Consider the following 21,139-nt stretch of genomic DNA (forward strand, 5'->3'; position numbering starts at 1 on the left):
TGAACTACTGGTTTCATCTGGTCAGAGGAGAACTGCCCCCCTGACTAAACCTGGTTTCTCCCAAGGTTTTTTCTCCATTCTGTCACCGATGGAGTTTCGGTTCCTTGCCGCTGTCGCCTCTGGCTTGCTTAGTTGGGGACACTTCATTTACAGCAATATCATTGACTTGATTGCAAATGATTGCACAGACACTATTTAAACTGAACTAAGCTGAATGATGACATCACTGAATTCAATGATGAACTGCCTTTAACTGTATTTGCATTATTGACACACTGTTTTCCTAATTAATGTTGTTCAGTTGCTTTGACACAATCTGTTGTTTAAAGCGCTATATAAACAAAAGTGACTTGACTTGACTATTCAATAAACTCTGCTCCTTTTTCTCATCATTTTGTGTCCTGCTTCTGTACTTCACTTGCTTTTTCCTCAGTCAAAAAGTGTATTTTGGGGTACCAGACAAGACTTCCTGTTTACAGATTTTGGGTATTAGACTACTTTGTAGACAAGTTGTTACCAGACAAAACAGATATTTTCTGATAGGATCTGGTGTCCGGAACTTAATTATCTGGTATGGAGGCATGATTTAAGTTTCCTTTATTGTTTCCTGTTCTCGTGATGAAATTAGCGAATGCTAAAGAACATATGGTGAAAAATGAAACAACATTACACAATTGGTCAATTACACAACTGCCTTAATCTTTGATGAACAGCTGACCTCATTGCAAAGACTGCTGTATCTTGCAGGTTTACATTGCTCACCATCAGAAAGATCAGGCCCTTTCTAATGGAGCATGCTGCACAACTTCTTTTCCAGGCCCATGTCATTTCTAGGCTGGACTACTGCAATGCTCTTCTGGTTGGACTTCCATCAAGCACAAACCTCTACAAATAATTCAGAATGCAGTGGCACGACTGGTCTCCAGTGACCCCGTGTTACACCTCTCTTTATCTCATTGGCTCGCATCAATTTCAAGACATTGATGCTTGCATGTAGAACAGCCACAGGCTCAGCACCCACCTACTTCAACTTACTACTACGAATCTACATCTCCTCCAGAAGTCTGAGATCTGCTAGTGTGCGACACCTCATGGTACCATGCAGACAGGCTGGAAATCACTTTCTAGAACGTTCTTGTTCACCATTCCTGGCTGATGAAGGGAATGATCTTCCTACCCCTATCCGGAATGTTGAGTCCCTGACAATTTCATCAAACTCAATGCTACTTCATCCTTAATTAAAAAAAAATAGAAGAACTTTGTCTTTCTCTTTATTTATTCCTTCTCTTTCTAGCTTTCTAGCCCTTTTTATGAAGAATAGCTATTCCCCAAGTGTAAGTTGCTTTGGATAAAAGCGTCTGAAAAATGATGAAATTTTATTCATATGAAGCATAAAACCTAAAGAGGAAATGCAGTAAAACTACATAATATCTATCTCATGTTACATCAACTGTGCAAGTAAATATATATATTTTTTGAATTATGATGGAGAAAATAACATTATTATACCAAACACTTCCCTGAAATAGTAACTCATGAAACAAAACAAGTTGTATGAGCTCATGTTTACAGTTAAATGACCACTGTAAACACAGATAAGCAGACATGTGCAGACATCAAAGGGGACTTGAGCACCTGCCCTTGTTCTTCCTCGAGAAAAAGTGCCCTTTTTATTGGAGCGTTTTTTATTTTTTAAAAGAATGAATATATGTAGCTATATATGTGTGCGTGTGTTTTTCCGTGTGTGTTTTTCCGTATGAGCACAGCTTTCCCTGTCAAATAAAAAAATCGAAATATCAGGCTGGGTCGGGAAATGACCCAAATAAACATTTAACTAATAAACAAAAAGCAACCTTACAAATAAAATTGAGGAAAAAATACATCCAAACACCCACATTTTTGTATATCTCAGACTGAAGTGATATGGTACTCTTAACTTAATCATATGTTTAGAAGAGAAGCAAACAATAATAAAATATTATAAGGGCCTAAATGTGTGAAGCATGTGCTCTCAGAAACGTGACAAGACAAAGGCCATAAAACTTGTCTTTTATAAGAAGCACTGATTTGATCTCACAGCACTGAGACAAACACAGGTGAAGACTCAATAACAAGATCAACACTGGTGAGAATAACAATCTACTGTTCATATTTTTACAAAATAACATTCCTTTTGTCTTTCTGTATTTATTTCTTACACCAGCAGTTATGTTCTTAGATGGTTTAAAATAGATGGCTATAATCTGCAGTTCATGATTTAATCCTTAAATGCAGTTGGTGTAAATAATGTATTTTGCTTGATTCGGTGATGTTGATATAAATAACATTTTATTTTAGAGTAGTCCAGTCTTTTTTTAAATGAAGAAGGCTTTTGTGAATTACAGTCAATAAAAATGTAATTAAGTGAAAATGAACATAATTGATTGATGTTGATTTACTATTAAATCATCTTCTTGCAGAAAGTAATTTTTGAGAAGATGAGAAAATTCCTCTTGCTGGTTCTCACCATAACAGGTATGATCTGTGCTCTAGTTATATGTCATTCAAACATACAGTTAATAGTTTACTATGTGTCCTATTTTCTACACTCTTGTTTGTGCATTTAAGGCTGCTTTCTTTTAATAAGTGTTTTTACTTGCATATTTTTGAAAAATCTTGGTATTTTAAGAGTTGAATAGTGCATCCTTATTTTTAAAACTTGGAGGTAAACTTTGAAAAACATATTATTCATCATGCATCTTTAACAAAATATCTTCTACTTTATTGAAGTAGTCATTATTTGTGTAATCTTGGTTTATATCTATCAAGCTACATGTTTAATTAAATTAAATTTATGCATTTAGCAGACGCTTTTATCCAAAGTGACTTACAGTGCATTCAGGCTAACATTTTTTACCTATCATGTGTTCCCGGAAACCACAACATTGCACTGCTAACGCAATGCTCAACCACTTGAGCCACAGGAACACTATAAATAAAATCACAAAATAAATAAAATCTTAAAAGTGCTAAATAATTAAATTAACTCTCTAGATCGATTAACATTATTATTTTCTGATCATTAGCTTCTGTAGCTTTTGCCAGTCCACCAGTTCAGGATGAGAAGCTTCCAGATCCAGTGGTGAAGGTACCAGTGGTTGAAAAAGAGCCGAATGAAGAGCACACAGAAGCAGAAGCAGGTCCTCTGGTGCAGGATGAAGCTGTTGCAGATTCACGTCTGGAGCTTGATTCAGTGCTGCTGGAGCCAGAAACAACAGAAGAACAAAGATTACCAGAAGAGACACAAGTGATGTTGGAGAAACTTGTGCTAGAGGCAGATAACTTGACTGAAGAGATTGTGGAGACAGAACTAGGGCCTGAGCTGGAAACAACTGACTTTCAGAAGGACAGCAACATCATACCAGAGTTAGAGTCTGAAACTAATACAGAAGAGGAAGATGAAAAAGAAGAAAATCTTGTAAAGGAAGAGCCTACACTTGAGGCTGACTATATAATGAATGAAAATCCAGAAATACAAATGGACCCTGGGAGGCAAAGTCGAATGACACAGAATGGTAAGCCACCTCAGATGATATTAGTTTTGCAACTGTGTACAAACAGCAAACGGGTCTGAATACTGCATGTTTAGGGTCATTGTGAACAGTTGCCTTTATCAAGCAGGTGTGGTGTGTAATGTAAGATATGGAATGATGATTGTAGTGTGGTGATATGTCCACAGGATGGGGGACTTGTAGAGGAGTTGTCCTACAGGGCAAATGTTACCAGTATTTCAGAGTAAACCTTGATGCCTATAAAGCCGAGGTATGAATGTCATTTAAGATTACATATTCTTATTTGTCAATTTTGTGTAATATGCTTCTGGCAGTCAAATGAAATGTACATGAAAGAGAACCATCATCAAGCAACATATGTCTTAACTGATGTCCAGAAGATATTTTTATGAAATGGTATTTAAAATAAAAATAAACAATCCAGTAATCCTGTTTTATTTTGTTAACTTGTAGAATTGTGTCTAACGTATTTTTCAGACTATAAGTCGCAGCCAAACTATGAAAAAAAGTGTGACTTATAGTCCGCAAAATACAGTATATATGTACGTTATGATGTATTTACTATATGATTTACTGATAATTATAATAATAAACATATTTGATATATTATTTATATAATAATAATAATTGGTTAACCAAGACATATGGACTTATTAATGACACTATATTTTTCTTTTCACTTTATAACAACTATGGTTCTCCTTAGGTCCTCTGTCAGTCCATCTGCTATAACGGCCACCTGGCCTCTGTGTCAAGCAGCTACATTCTTGGAGAACTAGGGAGGCTAATGGATCGGAACGGCGGCCGCACTCGCGCATGGCTTGGAGGACGCAGAATCCTTAGTGTACGTTCATTTGTTTCGTAGTGTTTCACTTTTTTACATGGTTTATGCATTTATTCTCCACCATTTCTGTCCCTCTAGTAAGTCATTTTCCTGTTTTGACAGACAAGAAATTTCCGATGGTTGGATGGAACGAACTGGAGCTATAATGGTTGGGCTAAAAATGAGCCAAATAATCATGGTGGGAAGGAGAACTGTGTAGAGACGTGGTGTAAGTGTTGCTACTGAACAACAATTTACAAAAATCTATTAATAGAATGATGCTTTCATCAATTTGAAGGAATAATATAACATAATTCTTTAACTCTTTCACCTCCTTTTATAGAGACACTTTCCTCTTTTTCCTGATCTGTCTTTACCAGTTTAACAAAGCTTTGTCTATTTTCAGATAATCTGGCGTTCAATGATGTGACATGCACAAGACTCAAACCGTTCATCTGTTCCTGTCCACTTTAAAACTGCCAGGTTAACCTAATACAGTAGCTTTTATGAAAAAAAGTGTAAATAATGATCATTTTTATTATTGCAATTTTTAAAGATTAATTCATAAGAGTTATCAACCAGTGTTTTATTACATTTGCCTTGCACTGTTTACAAAAATAAAAATAAAATAAACATTTTTATACACCACAACTGATTCATTTAGTTTGGTTAATAAAGCATTATAGTGTTTTAAGCATTTTCATTGTTTACCAGTTAAACATGCTTTTGAAAACTTTGTGTGCAAATAAAGTTTACTTTTATTACCAAAAACATGTTTTGTGATATTTTATTACTGTATCTAAGGCTGTTATTTTTATGCCAATTGTTGACTCATTTAGCTGTTAACTTGAAAGTTCACTCAATGTTAAATCCTCACAGAGCTTTACACTAAAGCTTCACAAAGGCTTTAGGCAGGTGCTGGTACGCTAATAGCTCTCATCACCATGAGCCTACCATGCAGGCTGTTTTCCATCCCATCATCTGGCCAGGACTGCCAGGATTCCCATGTTTCTATGCATCATCTATGGGATAAAGAGAGAGCCACTTGGTTTCACATCTGTTGTGAAGCCAGCAGTGGTCCTCAGGACAGTACTAAAGCATCACCAAACTGACTTTTACTTTTAAAATGTGTGAATTAAAAATTCATTCTCGTCAGAATGCTGCATATGCTTTGAGATGACATGCTCTGCATATGAGCAATAGTTTGTAATCTGAGCAATTTGTATGTTGAGTTCTTTCATTTTAAACAAAAGTGAAATTGTAAATAAATACTGTTTTATCCTTTTAAAAATACTATAGGTTCATAATTTGAAACTTTACATTTGTGAATACAGAATTTACACGAGAGACTTAGGTTTATAAAAAATTAGGCAAAGCATCCAAAAATAACAGATTTGGGATTCATTAAAAAATCTTACAAGATATCCTATAGCCTACTCAATATAAATAAACTAACATCATTCCAGAGTTAAAAATAATAACTGCCTTACCAAAACAAATGAAGAAGAGTTTCAGTGTCACTCTGACAAATTTTCTCATTGTAGCCAAGTGAATTGTTCAATATTCACAAATGTCCTAGTCTGCTCCCAATTACTGCCATATTTATTTTCTTTTTTTGCAATGTTTTTGTATCTTTAAGCAGTTAAGAGTTAGAATGACTAGATTTGCAGGGCAATCTATCAATATTAATATAGTCAATAACCCCCACCCCACCAACATAAAGATTGATAAAGAATGATAACAACAAACAACATGTCTAAAAAGTCAAGATCATTTGGATCACATTGTGAAAACAGAAATGTACCTTAAGCAATAAAGTAAAATCCGAAGCTCAGCTGAGGTCCGTGGGACATCCATATCATTATGTTTGTAAAAATGTAAATCCTCTTTAACAGTGACAGAAATCAGAATTAAACAATTTAAGATGTAATTGTGCTGTAGCCTACGTTTGGTAGGGTTTCTTAACTCTCTAAATGAGAAGACAGACAATACCATAAAAGAAAACTCCCCACAATACCTGCCTTAAAAGTGTTGAGGTTTAGCGTAGACATGCACGTGAGTTCGATGAGTTCTATCTACTCTCAAGTAGTGGACGTGGAGCTGGTAAACAAATAAGTCTTATATTTCAGTGTCATCCACAAACATCCCTTCCTCCTATTACGGAATCTTCAACCAATCAGATTCAAGCATTCTACAACCCCCCCCCCCCACTCAGTATAAAGTATTTTGATTTATCTTTATTTATTTGAATAAAAACAATACATTTAGTTTCCACACCAATAATTTTGTAGTTATTTAATATATATATATATATATATATATATATATATATATATATATATATATATATATATATATATATATATATATATATATATATATATATATATACATTTTACAGTGCAAACGACAATGTGATGTTATGCACGATTGTCATAAAAAGTAAACATGCCTGTAGAAAGACTTAAGGAAATGCATATTTATTTATGTTTAAAAAAAAGAAGAAGAAGAAAAAGTGGTTACCACGCTTTCCTATAAACAATAGCCTACCATGATAAGAAACTATTTTACCTTAGACAAACGTCGCTCATATTCAAGTCATCGACATATGTCTTGCACCGTGCTCGCGCAGCATTCTGAGAGCGCGCAATACTATCTTGAAAAACATCTGAAGAGCAAGAAGCACATCAGACTCTCCACGCGCTCCTGCACCAGCCGGACAATCTGAAGATGAGCACAGCACAAATAATGACCTTCTCCGCTCTTCTCATGCTGCTCTACTGTAAGTGTATTATCATCCCATGTCTAATTATCTGACGCTTTTTCGTTTTGTCTGTGATGGCCATTTTAAAAGAAAAATGGAACATTCTTACTCTAAATGAAATGGCTTGAGGATTCTGATGGGTGAGTTGGAAAATACAGTTCATACCTTAATTTGATCATTTCAATGTATATTTAGGGATATCTGTTAACAATTATACTTTTTATTTCATTGCAATTCTATTCTACATTCTTTTAGTGTTTTAAAGTGCTGCTAACATAGACAGTATAATGTTTAAAAGTTGTATTATAGTTATATGTAATAAATTATTTATATTGTAAAATATTGTAATGTTTTTATAATTTGTACATTTTAATTACGTTTTGTTTTATTTTATTTGTCTCACGCCACCAGCTTTGATTTGGTTCAGATTACTGTGTGATTGTTGTATGTGATTGTGCTTTTTCAAAGAAAGATGGATGCTTTGAGGGTCTGGATAGGGTGGGTGGGTGTCTTGGAAAACACTTTGTTTACACAAACTTCTCAAGCAGCATCTGAACACATGAGATCCTGAGGGTGATAAAATGTCCGTGAAGAAGTTGTCCAGATCTGAACTTCACTCTGATGTGGCAGGGACCCTTTCATGTCACTGATGCCCCTTGACAGACTCCTTGTGTACTGGTTATTATCATGGAGATTATGGTTACCCGGCATACCATGAGAAATTCTTTATCCCACCCAGTCTAGAGATCCAAATACATGTAAACTAAATGATGTTTTGCAGATTACATAACATGCCATTTTATATAAGAATGGATATTACAAATTAAGGCTATTAAATGTTGACTTTAAACAAATTGATTGGTTTTGTTCTGATTACTTTATTGTTTTAGGCGACTTAGTGCTAGTTAGAATTGTTAAATACCTTGTGGTGTGTGCCAGTCCTCTTCCAGCTGAAGAGGTTTTAAGTTACAGCAGCAAAGTCTTTGTATCTCTGGGTGAAAAGACCCTCTGCAGCCTTTCTCTCTCTATTCTCATATGAGAACTCTTCTACTGTCAACACACCCAGCGGACTACAGAGAACGACTTATACAGATAAAGGAAAGTGTTTTCCATAACTTTCCCCAGAAGTGCCTGTTTTTCAGTGAGTGAGGAGGTTATCAGGCACGGTTTGGACTGCCACCCCCCACTGAACACAGACAGACTGTGTGAGAACATCCATCCATTACTTAAATTCCTAAACATCCCTGTTCCTGGCACCACCAGAGCGGGGAGTGAATGTTAGTGAGGTTTCACATTTGAGGAGAAACTCAAATCAGTTTTTACTGTATTCTTCCTATTCCCCTAAATATTATAAAATGCAAGAGGCAAAACAATCTAAAATATAAGCCTCATTTAAAGAAACATTATGGGTTAATATAAGTTTATAACAGTAGCCTATCTGTGAGAATTTCAGTTGTCCTTATTTAAAACTCTGTGGGGCAAACATGACGATTGCCCCATAGATTACTATTATAAAAATGCTGTGGGAGGGAATTTTTTGTAGTGTGTTACAACTTTGTATCTTCCCTCTCCTCCAGTTCCCAGCTCGGATCCTGTTACTGTGACGACAAGCAAAGCTAAAGTGGAGGTACATGAAAACACAAGTAAGTTCATTAGTCTTCAGATAAACAGCTGGACATGTTAGTTATATAAAGGCTTTCGGACCATATTGATTTGATACTTCTGTCTGTTCTTTGCAAAAGACGCTGTCCTCTCCTGTGAGTTCAGGACAGAGAAAGACACAAACCCACGTGTTGAATGGAAGAAGAGAGGCAAAGATGTTTCGTATGTTTATTTTGATGGGGATTTTACAGGTAGGTTGTTGTTTTGCCCTTTTCCATATTTACTGCAACCCTGCCCCTAAATATGTCCCTCATCTTAACATTTATATATTGCTTTAGATATTTTGTCATTTTAAAAGAGGAAGTGTGTCATTACATGACTTTTGACAACAAATTATACATTATTCCAATTGACTAAACTTAAGGTCAGAAAAGGTCCATTGTCAATAGTGTAACAATGTATAAGGCACAGCTTATACAGAAGCTGCTTCAGGAAATATTTTACTCTCATAAGAAATTCCAGATTGCATGGTCTTTTATTTTAAATAACTGATTCACCCAGTAAATTTGATTGCACCTTATGCATATTTTTCTTTAAATTGTTCTGACTTATTTTCATCATTACCAGGTTCCTATAAGGGTCGTGCGTCCATCAATGGGGCAACAATGACCCTTCGTGGTGTTACACAGAAAGACTCAGGAGTGTATCATTGTGAAGTCACAGCCCGTCAGGACAAGATCAAGCTGGGGGAAGTCACTGTCACCCTCAATGTGCTTGGTGGGAATGAAAAATCCTCTTAATTATTCAATCTTGTAATTTCATTTTCATTATTTACATGTGCAGTTGCACCAACAATATGCCTAACTATTAGTCTTGAAGGGTTAGTTCAACCAAAGAAAAAAAAAAAAGCCATAAACTACTCAACCTGAAGTCATCGTAGGTGTATTTGACTTTCTTCTTTCAAACGAATTTAGTTGGAGTTATTTAAAAAATAGTTTTTGATCTTTCAAGCCATTTGATGCGACTTAGCGGGTATTACACTGCATAGGTCCAAGCTAGATTAAAGTGATTATTACATTTTTAATATGGATATTTTTCTTACAAAATGCATTGATTCACTACAGCACGCCTTTCTTCAACCCTCGGAGTTGTGTGAGACACTTTTTTTTAATGGATGAGCTTTTTATTAAGCTTCTCAAGGACCAATGCAGTGCAACACCTGCTAAGTTGCATCAAACAGCATGAAAGATTAAAGACCATTTTAAAAATAAATCTTCTGAATTCATCTGAAAGAATAACGTCATATACACCTAGGATGACTTCAGGGTGAGTAATTTATTGCTTAATTTTCATTTTTGGCTGATCTTACCCTTTAAGCACAACCTTTCTATCAGTGAGCAATATGGTCATGTAATGCATCTCTGTCTTACATGGACAGTGCCGCCACATGCACCATCATGTGAGGTTCCAGAAACAGTCATGGCAGGATTTTCCGCGGAGCTCCGCTGTAAAGACAAACTGAGTGTTCCTGCTGCCACCTACAGCTGGTACAAAGACAACAAACCACTTCACACCGCCAGTCTCCCTGAAATCAAGTACACCCTGGACCCCAAAACAGGGACTCTGGTTGGTGTAGTGCTATAATATATATATTTTTTATATTGACAAACTAAACTAACACTGGCTGAAACTGTTAGCCTTTCCCCTTTATAGCTAACAAACACTGCTTATGTTTGTTTGGCTTTGAAGCATTCATGATATTCAAGAGTGCTTGATATAGACAGTTTTTCCCCCTTTATTTCTGAGCAGAAGTTCAAGGCGGTGTCAAAATCGGATGAGGGTCAGTATCGATGTGAGGCTTCCAATGGGGTGGGGGCACCCAAAAGTTGTGCAGGACGGCAAATGAAGATAACTGAATGTAAGATAAGTTCAGTTTGGTGATTTGAATTTTACTTGATGTATTGAAATACTGTAATAGAGTTGAATGTAACATGGCAGTGTACTAAGAAGGCATTTACCTCAAAGTCTGAAAGGTACAGTAGCAGAAAGAACTGTTTTATTGAGGTTGACGACTATACTGGTTTTGTTTGGGGGCTAAGAGAAAAAAATGAAGAGCAATTTCTAATTTATTTAATTATTTTCCCTGTTTTACCACAAAGTAGACTTGTGAAATTTGTGTCTGGCAGCTGGGTCAGTTGGATTTTTTTGGGGGACAGAAATTAATACTTTTATTCAGCAAGGATATGATTGAGTGAATTATCAAAAACTGAGATTATCGCATAAATCTACATCAATGTATCACTGTTCCCATACAAATTTTAAGCAGCAAAGCTGTTCAACATTGATTTTAATCAGAAATGTTCCTTGACACCAGTTATTTTAACTTGTAATATTTGTTTCACAACTTTGTTTTTTTACATTGTCATACAGTTTTTCTTTCAACAAAATGTATCAGCCTATGAATGCTATTCTAGTAATGTTGTTTCAGTTTGGGGTCATTTTGACCACATCAAAAACACATTAGTCATCATAGTTGCTTAGATACCAAACAAAACATCAGGTTTAAATCAAAAGGCTAGATCGATGGTGGGAAACTGAATTAGATTTGCCCTTGACTAACATAATAACTGGACAGAGTGTAAATGAATATTTGTTTGACATGCTCTGTTACAGTTGAGCTGAACATGACAATAGTTATAGCCATAGAAGTGGGAGCGTTCCTGGTCCTCCTCTCATGCTGTGTTGCCATCTGTCTGTGCTGCAGAAGAGGGTGCTGTCGTTGCTGCCGTAGTGAGTACCATTTACTCAAACACAATCTAAACTGGCCATTTCACTTTGAACACTAACATTGATCTCAAATTTACCAACAGAGAATAAAAGAGAGACTAAACAAAGGTACGTCTAATGCAGTTTTTTCTAATGCACTCTAACCTATAAGAATAATATGTAACAGAGCATAATGAACATAATTCTTTCTTTTCACATTTCAGCAGGACAAAGACCAGCTATAACCCTCCAGATGTAAGTCTTTAAGTTTCCTATTGATAACTGACTAGTCAAACATTATAGTCATGGCACTGTAGAGATTTTTCTTTATAATAATGACTAGTCTTCATCCCATTGTTCATCTCTCTCCTCAGCCGAGACACTACAAACATACACAGTCCTTTGTACTATGAAGAACGTGCACATACTAGATAGCGCTGTGCTAGAAGGAAGTGAATTAAAGTGACCTCAAAGCCTAGAGAACCATATCTTACATCAAGTGCACTTGTATATATATATATCAATAATTTGGTCTGATGTCCTATTAGAGCAGAAAACATGCCCCCTGGTGTTGAGGTCCATACACCACATTATGGTATGATTTCTGCGGTTTCATTTTAACTACTTTAAAAAGCTTTTTATTTTTCAATTCAAGAGTATTCATTTATTTTTAGATACCGTGTAGTATTCTAATAGTCTCATATCTGTTTGACTTCTCACAACCTAGAGTAGAGACTGTAAAAGTTGCACTATTTCAATTTATTATGGTTTCAATCATCAAGCCACTGAGCAGAGGTCCAAATACAGATGTGATGGTCCACTTGATTTCAGCGGAAACGAGCTTGACTTGTCTCAGGATGTCTCTAAAGTATTTTATTCATCATACAATCAATGTTTAGTAGAAATAGATCATAAGCACCTTGACTTGTTTCTATAGGTCTAATCAGAAGTATCATCTGTGTTTTAATGATGGGTATTTCTCAATGATATTGCATTTGTTTATTAAAGGAATAGTTCACGCAAAATTTTTTGATGTTCTATGACATTTATGAAAATATATTTTATGTTCCATAGAAGAAAAAAGCTATACAGGTAATACTGAATGACATTTAAGTGTATAAATGACGATTTTTTATTTGCATTTTTTTTTTTGAGGGGACCATTCCTTTTTACAGCAATGTGTTAAAAAATGTGTCTGAGCTTATTTAACTATTTGGTTTAGTTCAAATGTGGCTAAAAAAAACCAACCCTGTATAAAAGAATACATTATTTGGTCCTTTGTTACATTAACTGATGTAAAATAAAGTAAATGCAAAATCCACACTCCACTGCAAAACTGACTGCTCTTCTTTTTTTATATACAGAAGCATTTACATTCAATGTAAAAAATGCACAAATCAGTTTGATTTTCAAAGTGTATTTATTAATTGGCTTCAAGACAGTTAATGGTCACATTTAAAAACAGTGAGACATTTCTTTAAACAAAATGATGACATCAACAGGAAAAAAATAATTCAAGTATAAAATGTGCTTTATTAAATGTGCACAAACAGAAAAATGAGTTGTTTCCATGAGCTCGGAGGTACATACACATAACACAAGATAGTAAACATAATAATAATAAAAAAACACATAATGGAAGATATATAAATAAATGTGTTTACTTAAGTATCCAATAATGTGTCGATTTTCCTATTCCAGGCAGTGTTAAAGACAACACCTTCCGTTATCTGCTATTATTTGGCACAAATAACCAAATAGATACCTTTATACATTATGATGTATAGTTAGAAGCTGCCCAGAGGGGAGTATGTTGCTGTCAGTGGGCAGCGAGGCCTCCTGCTCATCCCCGCCCCCAACGCAATGTTGACCAAAAACCAGCATGAACATTCACTCAACTTATTAGCACACACACTAAACTATAGCCTCTGACACCCAGCTTTAGTGCGCAAAAACTCCAACACGGCACCTACTGAACGGGATAAAGAGGTACGTTTGGCCGCGACACTGAGATGGACGAGGACAAAAACGAGACTGTTTTATACGTGTGAGGTTATAAGCGAGTCAGTTTTCCCGCTTTCTGCGCCAGCTAACTGTTAGCATCCAAAGGGGAAACTGAGCTAGCTGGAGTGCTAACAGAACTGGTTGTAAGCCAGCCCTCACGTTTGACAAGCAGTAGGTAACGTTAAACTTTATTCCGGATAATTTTAAATATATCAGTTTTCATCGAAATACGTCGTCGACGCTTATAACTCCGTCGTGAAAAACAAATCGCGACTTTTCGTAAAAGTTAGCGCAAGCTGTCAGCGCGAGCAGATATTCAGTTCAACCAGGCGTGTCTCCCTGTCTTCCGTCAGCATAAGCTAAGCAGCTAACAAAGAGGCCAGGTAAACATACATATTCCATCCGAGAATGTACCTGCCGTAGACATTGTATTCTGCACAAAGTGTATAATTAAAAACCGTGATGTTTCCGTCCGTTTCCTCGGGCGGACGGCTGTCTTCGGAAGTCTGTCAGCCGCCGTGACTTCGGCCAGGATTTCCGGCTGCTTTTACATCTGCCCTTCTCTTGTTTTGTTTCCGTTTCTTCCATTTCCGTTTTAACTTTCCAGAATCAAAAGTCTTGATATGTAGCTACCCCTGAAAGTTTCATAAGTTTTAAAAAGTAGTTTTTTACACCCAAATTTGCGCTTATATTACGAAACCCAAAAGCACTCCAACATGGCAACTGCGTTTGTATCGATTCGCGCGTCGTCTTCCCACCCAGCCGCGGATGGAAATTACATTAAAAAAATATTGCGTTCAAACCCACACACGAAAATAATAAATAGATTGACCAAATGGAGGGCATATTTATTAAATAATACGTCTCCCGTGTTTAATAAGTGTGCTAATGTGGGGTAAATGCCATGGTGGGCCTAAACTCAAACAAAGCCTCGGTGTTGCGTGAGAGTTTATTGGACTTCGGAGACTTCGTAGAACGCAATAGTGCGTTAATCTGAACATTTAGTGACTTTGAAGCACGTTTATATATTTTGTATAACTTTGTGTTCATCAAAATGCTGAAAATAATGTAAAATAAAATATTCATTGAAGTATATAATTAGGTAACACTTTGCAATAAGGTATTATTTGTTACTATTGAACTAACAGTCCAACAGCAGCATTTATCAATCTTAGTTATTGTTCAGAATTTACTAATGCATTTAAAAAAAAATCAAATCTGTTAATGCACTGTGAACTAACATGTACAAATAATGAACAGTTGTATTAACAAATGAGACCTTAAAGTGTTACTGACAATGTAAACTTTCTGACTTTTATATTTTTTATGTATTCAACTTATAGTTGGACAAGGAGTAGAAGGGATGTCAAAAAGTGAGACAGAGGAGATGATTGAAATTGAGATTGATGGTAGGGAGAAACAGGAGTGTGTAGAGGAAGGGTAAGTGCTTTTTCTGTCTTTCACTTCCTTTTTTTTCCTTCTCTGTTTGATGTGTTCAGAGGAATCGTGTCATTGTGCAACATGCATCTGACTTGCTTGTATGAAATAGTGATGGCCGATTCGTGAACGAATCGTTCAATTTAACCGGTTCTTCTTAGTGAACCGGTTGAACCAGTTCACCAAATCGAACTGAATCGTTTGAAACGGTTCACGTCTCCAATAAGCATAAATTCACAAATTACTTAAGCTGTTAACTTTTTTAATGTGACTGACACTCCCTCTGAGTCAGAATAAACCAATATCCCGGGGTAATCCATTTACTCAAACAGTACACTGAATGAAATGCTGTGAAGACCGAACTGAAGATGAACACCGAGCCGAGCCAGATAATGATCGAACACGCCCACTGCTGGAGCAGTTCTCGTTCTCGAGTCAAGAACCGGTTGCTTCGGTTTTCGGATCACCAGTACACTCAACCGAGAATCGTTTCTGTCGGACGCGTCCTATTTGAGAACCGATGAGCTGATTCTCGTTCTTGAGTCAAGAACCGGTTACTTCGGTTTTCGGATCACCAGTACACTCAACCGAGAATCATTTCTGTCGGACGCGTCCGAATTGAGAACCGATGAACTGATGATATTGCGCATGCGTGTAATTTTGTAAGTATTTTGTTAAACATCGGAAAGTTTGATAAAATAACTATATTTTATTTAGATTTTTTATTTTTTTTTTTTTTTTTAGATTAATGTTTCCAATCTGTATATTGTATATAATGTATAGGCCAAATGGGTTTTCAGGGAAGTTGGACAATAATTAAGACTCTAAAGACTCTTATGTTTAATATAGGAATAAGGGATGATTTATGAGATATCTGTACTGTATTTATAGTTAATGATGACACATTCACAAATTGAGTTTGTAGTAAACAGAACATGAACACGAGTAGAGCAGCTGATGAGACTGAACTGCAGCACTTGCCGGTTAGAGCGATTCTCGTTCTCGAGTCAAGAACCGGTTGCATCGGTTTTCGGATCATCAGTACACTCAACCGAGAATCGTTTCTGTCGGACGCGTCCGAATTGAGAACCGATGAACTGATGATACTGCGCATGCGCGATTCAGCGTGAAGCCAACTGACTCACACAGCATGTCTGAACCGTAGGGATTCTTTTGGCGATTGATTCTGATTCTGTACTAGTAATGTTATGAGCGCGGGTATTTCGAGGGCTTGGATGAAGGGCAATCTGGCGAAACGTAAGTTCATTTAATAACAAATACATCGCAATGGATTATGTTTAGTAAGTGGATCATGGTTTCTGCGCTGATGACACCTAATTTATTTACTTTATATCTTCAAGACTTAAATCCTCATATGCACATTATTGCTGTTACTGTATTTAGGTGTTGTTGCAAAACTCAAATGTAAACTTTTCATGATTATGAGGTTTTAACTGATTAAAGTTATGATTACTAACTTTATATATTTGAATGTTTGATAGACGTGACGCCATTACGTCATCGCCAATGACGTCATTACGTCGAGCGTGAAAGAACCGATGAACCGGTTTTTTCAACCGGTTTATTGAATCGAACCGTCCGAAAGAACCGGTTCGCGGAAAAGAATCGAAACTTCCCATCACTAGTATGAAATTATCTGTTTCATGTGACCAAATGTCAGGATCGAGGAGCAAACCATCACAGCAGCTGAACTGATTACTCAAGACATAGACATCAATGAGCCGATCGGTAACCTGAAGAAGTTACTGGAGCCTCGTCTTCAGGTCCCGCTGGATGGATATGACATCTGTCTGCAGGATATCCTAGTATGTATTTGGGTGCACTCATCATATTCATGGGCTAAGCTCTTTTTACACCCTCTCTCTGCTCCTTTCCCTATGTAGTTGCATCCTGATCACAGCCTGTTCGATCAAGGAGTGAAGACAGATGGCACAGTACAGCTCAGTGTGCAGATTGTCACGAAACAGGGTAACAGTTTACAATGATCTCATATTGCTGTATGACAGATCTCAACTTGTCAACATGCCCTTCAGAAATATCTGGGTAGTTGCCGTGTCTTGTGGGGTAACATGCTGTTTTAAACAGCACTTTGCTAATTCCTTTGTAATTATGCATGCAGCTTTTACGAGCTCATAGTAATTGGCAGACTACATGAGTATTTGCTCTTTTAAAAAATACTCACTTCAAGGAAGGACCATTTACAGTGAATTAGGGAAGGCAAAAACATGATTATTAAACATAGTGGAAAATCTTGAAATATAATCAGCAGTTATATAAGAGATAGTTTCCTTCATATATGTCTATAAATTAAATAAATCCTTGTTAAAAATATTTTTTTTACAACAATACTAAAACCTTACTTGACTTGCTTGTCTGTTTGTGTAATGTTTTAGGTGAAGAGAAGTTGAATATTCTGGAGATTGTGAAGCCAGTGGAGACTGTGGAGATGGTGATTGATCCAGATGCGGCTGCTGGCGAAGAAGCCCATCTGGTGGAGGATGGACATGTGATTGCGGTGGAGCAAGCCACCATTCCTGATGACACTTCAGAGCAGGTGACCCGCTGGGCCGCCGCATTGGAAGGATACCGCAAGGAGCAGGTTCGACTGAACATTCCCTATGGTGAGTATTGCATTGGTATTAACATGTTTCAGAGTTAAATCTCAATATTTGAGAGTGTAGGCATATATGATGAGTACTATATTATCACAGATACTGTTCAGAAATTTGTAGACGGTAAGATTTTTAAAGGCGTCCTATTATGCTTGATTACTTTTCTACATTAGTTAATATGTGATGTTGCTGTTTGAGCATAAAAAAGATCTACATAGCTCAAAGTCCACTTCAAAATGAGCTATTTTATTTAACACAAATCACTTTTCAAATACTACAATGAACGACTTGTTTAGACTACAATGCATATTTTCCGGGATCACAAAGATCGACGAATGGGACGAGACCTGGTTGAGCTGCACTAGAGTAGGCAGCGAGTGTTATCAATATGTCGGAGACATGCTAGCTTTCCCAAAGCACAATAAAACTTGAGCTGTTACAATCATCCAGGTTTAAATTACACTCAAATTGATTAGATTTTGACACTATTTATTTACACTGAAGCTCCCTGGCGGCTGTGGTAAGGGGCATGACATTTCCAGACCAAGCGTCGAGTTGAACCAATCACAACACACACTGGCCCAGCTAACGAGCACATTTGGTATTTCAGAAGGTGGGCCTTCATTCGATCCTGGAACTATTCAAGCCGTTCATGCCAGACTGGGGAGAGAGGTTTTGTAATAATGTAAAATATGTATATATATATAAATTATTATTATTATTTTTTTAAAACCTAGTATGAGTCAGTTCTAGTACACCCTCAAAACTAAATCAAGACTTTTGTCAAAGAGCGTAATAGGACCCCTTTAAAAGTTTTTTAAGGAAGCTGCATTTATTAAAACAAAACGCAGTGCTGTGAAATATTATTAAAAATAACTGTTTTCAGTGTCATTATATTTTATGAATAGAATGTTCAAAAGAACAGCATTTTATTTGAAATAGAAATTTTTTTTTTTACATTGTGTCTTTCCTGTCACCTTAATCAATTTAATGTCTGAATTGCTCAATTTCTTTAAAAAAATCTTGCCGACTCCAAATGTTTGCACAATATTGTATGCATTTCTACTACGTAATTTCATACATCATGAAACCTGAAATGACAATGAATTTGAAAAGAAATCAAAGTTTAATTATTTTGTTATAACTCATATATAGATTTTAATTGTCAGATCTGTGCATTTTTACTTCTCTTGTCAGTAGTAGTATCATTTAATGAGCTAATGTGTCTGTCTGTCAGACCCGGTGCAGTGGACAGCAGATCAAGTGATCCACTGGGCAGTTTGGGTTATGAAAGAGTTTGGCATTGAGGAAATGGAGGTGGGTGGCATTCACATTCCCGGCCGTCAACTCTGTGGTTTCAGCCAGGAGGAGTTCCTCCAGAGAGTCCCCAGCGGAGAGATCCTGTGGAGCCACCTGGAGCTTCTACGCAAGTGTAAGTTTTGTGTGTGGTGTGTGTATTCCCACAACACCTTCTCTGTCACAATATCTTTAGCTTGTTTTCAATCTCCTTAATGCTCTGTGCAGATGTACTTGCGAGTCAGGATCAGGGTCAGGACGCAACAGTCACCATTGATCAACGTGAGTATCATTAGATCCTGAATCTTGTCTGTTTTTGCAGTTGCTTCTGCTCCATGTTTATTAACAAAAGCACCTTTTGAGAACATTCTTGAATAACACTTTTTATATAACCTGCACATGACTTGCTTAAAGGGCAGTTTGTGTGCTTTTTGATGAAAGGAGCATGTGTTGGTCTTCTGGGTAACACAGTTTCTTGATATTTTCCAGCTGTGCAGATCATTCCTGCCCCTGTGCAGCAGGCCACACCCACAGCCATTAAGGTGATGAAGCACAGCAAAACACCCCGAGCCCCCCGGATCTCAGGAGAGGAGCGCAGCTCTCCTGGCAACCGCACAGGTACATACAAACAAATACAACAAATATGCATGTGTAAAAGCTCTGGTTTATTAATAGTATCATGTTTGTTTGAAATAAATGCACGTAAGTGGTGTAAATGTAGTTTGTAATAAACAGTATAAAATTACATGTAGTTATTTGCAATATATTAGATATTATCATCTAATTTTGATGAAGATATCAATGATTTTTTAAATGTTAAATTACTGTTCTAAATTTAAATCACCAGACTAGTGCCTGCTGAAAATTCAGCTTTTCTATGCTGGAAAGATAAATTTTAAAATATATAAAATAGAAAACATTATTTTAAATTGTAATATTTCAAAATACTTTTATTTTTGATCAAATGAAGGCAACATTTTAATGGCAGTGTACATATTGGTAAAATGTTGTATGCTTATACAATCTAATGTTGTCTTTCATTATTTTATCTATATTGAGGTGGAACAGTGTTTTCCTCTTTATGTCTTTCAAACTGAACATACTATTGTGTGTGTTCAATTCAAATCGTATCTCATGAATCAAATGGGAGTCATACCTTCAATTCAGAATTCTGCAAAAACCCCCATACTAAGAAAAACAAGAATAATCATCTCACATGCAAAATGGTAGTAAATGATTGTGCTTTATGTCCTCTCAGGTAATAATGGTCAGATTCAGCTGTGGCAGTTTCTCCTGGAGCTGCTGACAGATAAGGACTCTCGCGACTGCATTTCCTGGGTGGGAGAGGAGGGCGAGTTCAAACTCAATCAGCCTGAGCTGGTAGCTCAGAAATGGGGCCAGCGCAAGAACAAGCCCACCATGAACTACGAGAAGCTGAGCAGAGCTCTCAGGTGCGAGTGCATCATTTCCCCTCTCGAGTTTAGGTCCTAGTAATCTGAAATTATTTGATGTTTGTTTAACACTTCATCAAGAAAACTAACTCTATCCATCAATCTTGTCTCATCTATATAGGTACTACTATGACGGAGACATGATCAGCAAAGTGCAGGGCAAGCGCTTTGTCTACAAGTTTGTGTGTGACCTGAGGACTCTGATTGGATACAGCGCCGCAGAGCTCAACAGCCTGGTGACGGAGTGCGAACAGAAGAAACTGGCTCGGGTGCAGCTGCATGGCCTCGGCCAGCCCGTCACCACAGTCACTCTGGCTGCAGCAGCTTTAGAGAAAGACAGTTGAGAAGGGAGTGAGTGGCTTGTTACTCCCAGCCAATCAGGAGACAAGTTTAAGATGGGAGGAATCCGGGTTAAACATTTGACTTTGGGCAGGGTGGGAAACAACGGGTTTGTAAGCAGATGTGCGCTTTTGTTACGAGTCTGTATGTATGTCTGCGTGTCACTAAAATGCTTAAGAGAGCGAGTGTATGTGCGGATGTGAGAGACAAAGTATAGATGATCACGTATGAGCTTTCAGTTTTTGTACGCTTGTTCTCTGACTGCAGGGTAGCATCGGCTATATTTCCATTGTATATACTCTATGTTTTTGATAGCCATGTGGGCAGTGTATTTTGATATTTTCCATTTGTAAAGGATCTTTTCTTTTTTATTTTTGAGTGTCCAGTTCCCTCAAGGTGAGGTACTTTTTACTGTCCACCAGAGGGCAATAAAGAGACAGCTGGTTTTTGAATTGCCCGAGTCTTGCATAATG

The 21,139-nt window shown here is 36.8% G+C and overlaps 3 protein-coding genes across 8 annotated transcripts; all 3 read left to right on the forward strand.

The window, feature by feature from the left end:
- Positions 1-2,471: 2,471 nt before the first annotated feature.
- On the forward strand, positions 2,472-5,021 carry LOC127965508 (bone marrow proteoglycan). Its single transcript, XM_052566338.1, has 6 exons — positions 2,472-2,514; positions 3,066-3,554; positions 3,719-3,801; positions 4,258-4,395; positions 4,498-4,603; positions 4,781-5,021. The coding sequence occupies exons 1-6, from the start codon at positions 2,478-2,480 to the stop codon at positions 4,846-4,848; spliced, it is 921 nt and encodes a 306-aa protein (XP_052422298.1). The 5' UTR covers positions 2,472-2,477; the 3' UTR covers positions 4,849-5,021.
- A 1,978-nt stretch (positions 5,022-6,999) lies between these two features.
- jam2b (junctional adhesion molecule 2b) lies at positions 7,000-12,842 on the forward strand. Of its 2 annotated transcripts, none has more exons than XM_052566341.1 (10): positions 7,000-7,156; positions 8,716-8,781; positions 8,881-8,991; positions 9,368-9,517; positions 10,179-10,366; positions 10,550-10,658; positions 11,414-11,530; positions 11,611-11,635; positions 11,731-11,761; positions 11,881-12,842. In XM_052566341.1, the coding sequence occupies exons 1-10, from the start codon at positions 7,105-7,107 to the stop codon at positions 11,917-11,919; spliced, it is 888 nt and encodes a 295-aa protein (XP_052422301.1). In that variant the 5' UTR covers positions 7,000-7,104; the 3' UTR covers positions 11,920-12,842. The 2 variants fall into 2 exon arrangements, with proteins under 2 accessions (XP_052422301.1, XP_052422302.1); XM_052566342.1 differs by having other exon boundaries at positions 11,734-11,761.
- Positions 12,843-13,027: 185 nt separating this feature from the next.
- LOC127965507 (GA-binding protein alpha chain) lies at positions 13,028-21,118 on the forward strand. Of its 5 annotated transcripts, none has more exons than XM_052566334.1 (10): positions 13,028-13,495; positions 14,854-14,950; positions 16,629-16,773; positions 16,852-16,936; positions 17,362-17,589; positions 18,818-19,012; positions 19,105-19,158; positions 19,366-19,494; positions 20,135-20,327; positions 20,449-21,118. In XM_052566334.1, exons 2-10 carry the CDS (start codon positions 14,874-14,876, stop codon positions 20,669-20,671), a joined length of 1,329 nt encoding a protein of 442 aa, XP_052422294.1. In that variant the 5' UTR covers positions 13,028-13,495; positions 14,854-14,873; the 3' UTR covers positions 20,672-21,118. The 5 variants fall into 5 exon arrangements, with proteins under 5 accessions (XP_052422294.1, XP_052422295.1, XP_052422296.1 ...); XM_052566335.1 differs by lacking the exon at positions 13,028-13,495 and adding an exon at positions 13,553-13,685; XM_052566336.1 differs by lacking the exon at positions 13,028-13,495 and adding an exon at positions 13,559-13,681.
- The last annotated feature ends 21 nt before the right edge of the window (positions 21,119-21,139 follow it).

This window comes from Carassius gibelio, chromosome B9 (assembly GCF_023724105.1).
Source record: "Carassius gibelio isolate Cgi1373 ecotype wild population from Czech Republic chromosome B9, carGib1.2-hapl.c, whole genome shotgun sequence".
NCBI lineage: Eukaryota > Metazoa > Chordata > Actinopteri > Cypriniformes > Cyprinidae > Carassius > Carassius gibelio.

What these genes read in the sequence shown, in the direction of transcription:
- LOC127965507 (XM_052566333.1), top strand. Translation starts at nt 14,415, where the DNA reads ATGGTGGGCCTAAACTCAAACAAAGCCTCGGTGTTGCGTGAGAGTTTA. An exon ending in CAGGAGTGTGTAGAGGAAGG is followed by an intron (nt 14,951 to 16,628) that starts GTAAGTGCTTTT and finishes ACCAAATGTCAG; the next exon opens with GATCGAGGAGCAAACCATCA. An exon ending in TCTGTCTGCAGGATATCCTA is followed by an intron (nt 16,774 to 16,851) that starts GTATGTATTTGG and finishes TTCCCTATGTAG; the next exon opens with TTGCATCCTGATCACAGCCT.
- jam2b (XM_052566341.1), top strand. Translation starts at nt 7,105, where the DNA reads ATGAGCACAGCACAAATAATGACCTTCTCCGCTCTTCTCATGCTGCTC. An exon ending in TTTTGATGGGGATTTTACAG is followed by an intron (nt 8,992 to 9,367) that starts GTAGGTTGTTGT and finishes CATCATTACCAG; the next exon opens with GTTCCTATAAGGGTCGTGCG. An exon ending in AAAAGAGAGACTAAACAAAG is followed by an intron (nt 11,636 to 11,730) that starts GTACGTCTAATG and finishes TTCACATTTCAG; the next exon opens with CAGGACAAAGACCAGCTATA.
- LOC127965508 (XM_052566338.1), top strand. Translation starts at nt 2,478, where the DNA reads ATGAGAAAATTCCTCTTGCTGGTTCTCACCATAACAG. An exon ending in TTGATGCCTATAAAGCCGAG is followed by an intron (nt 3,802 to 4,257) that starts GTATGAATGTCA and finishes GGTTCTCCTTAG; the next exon opens with GTCCTCTGTCAGTCCATCTG. An exon ending in GAACTGTGTAGAGACGTGGT is followed by an intron (nt 4,604 to 4,780) that starts GTAAGTGTTGCT and finishes GTCTATTTTCAG; the next exon opens with ATAATCTGGCGTTCAATGAT.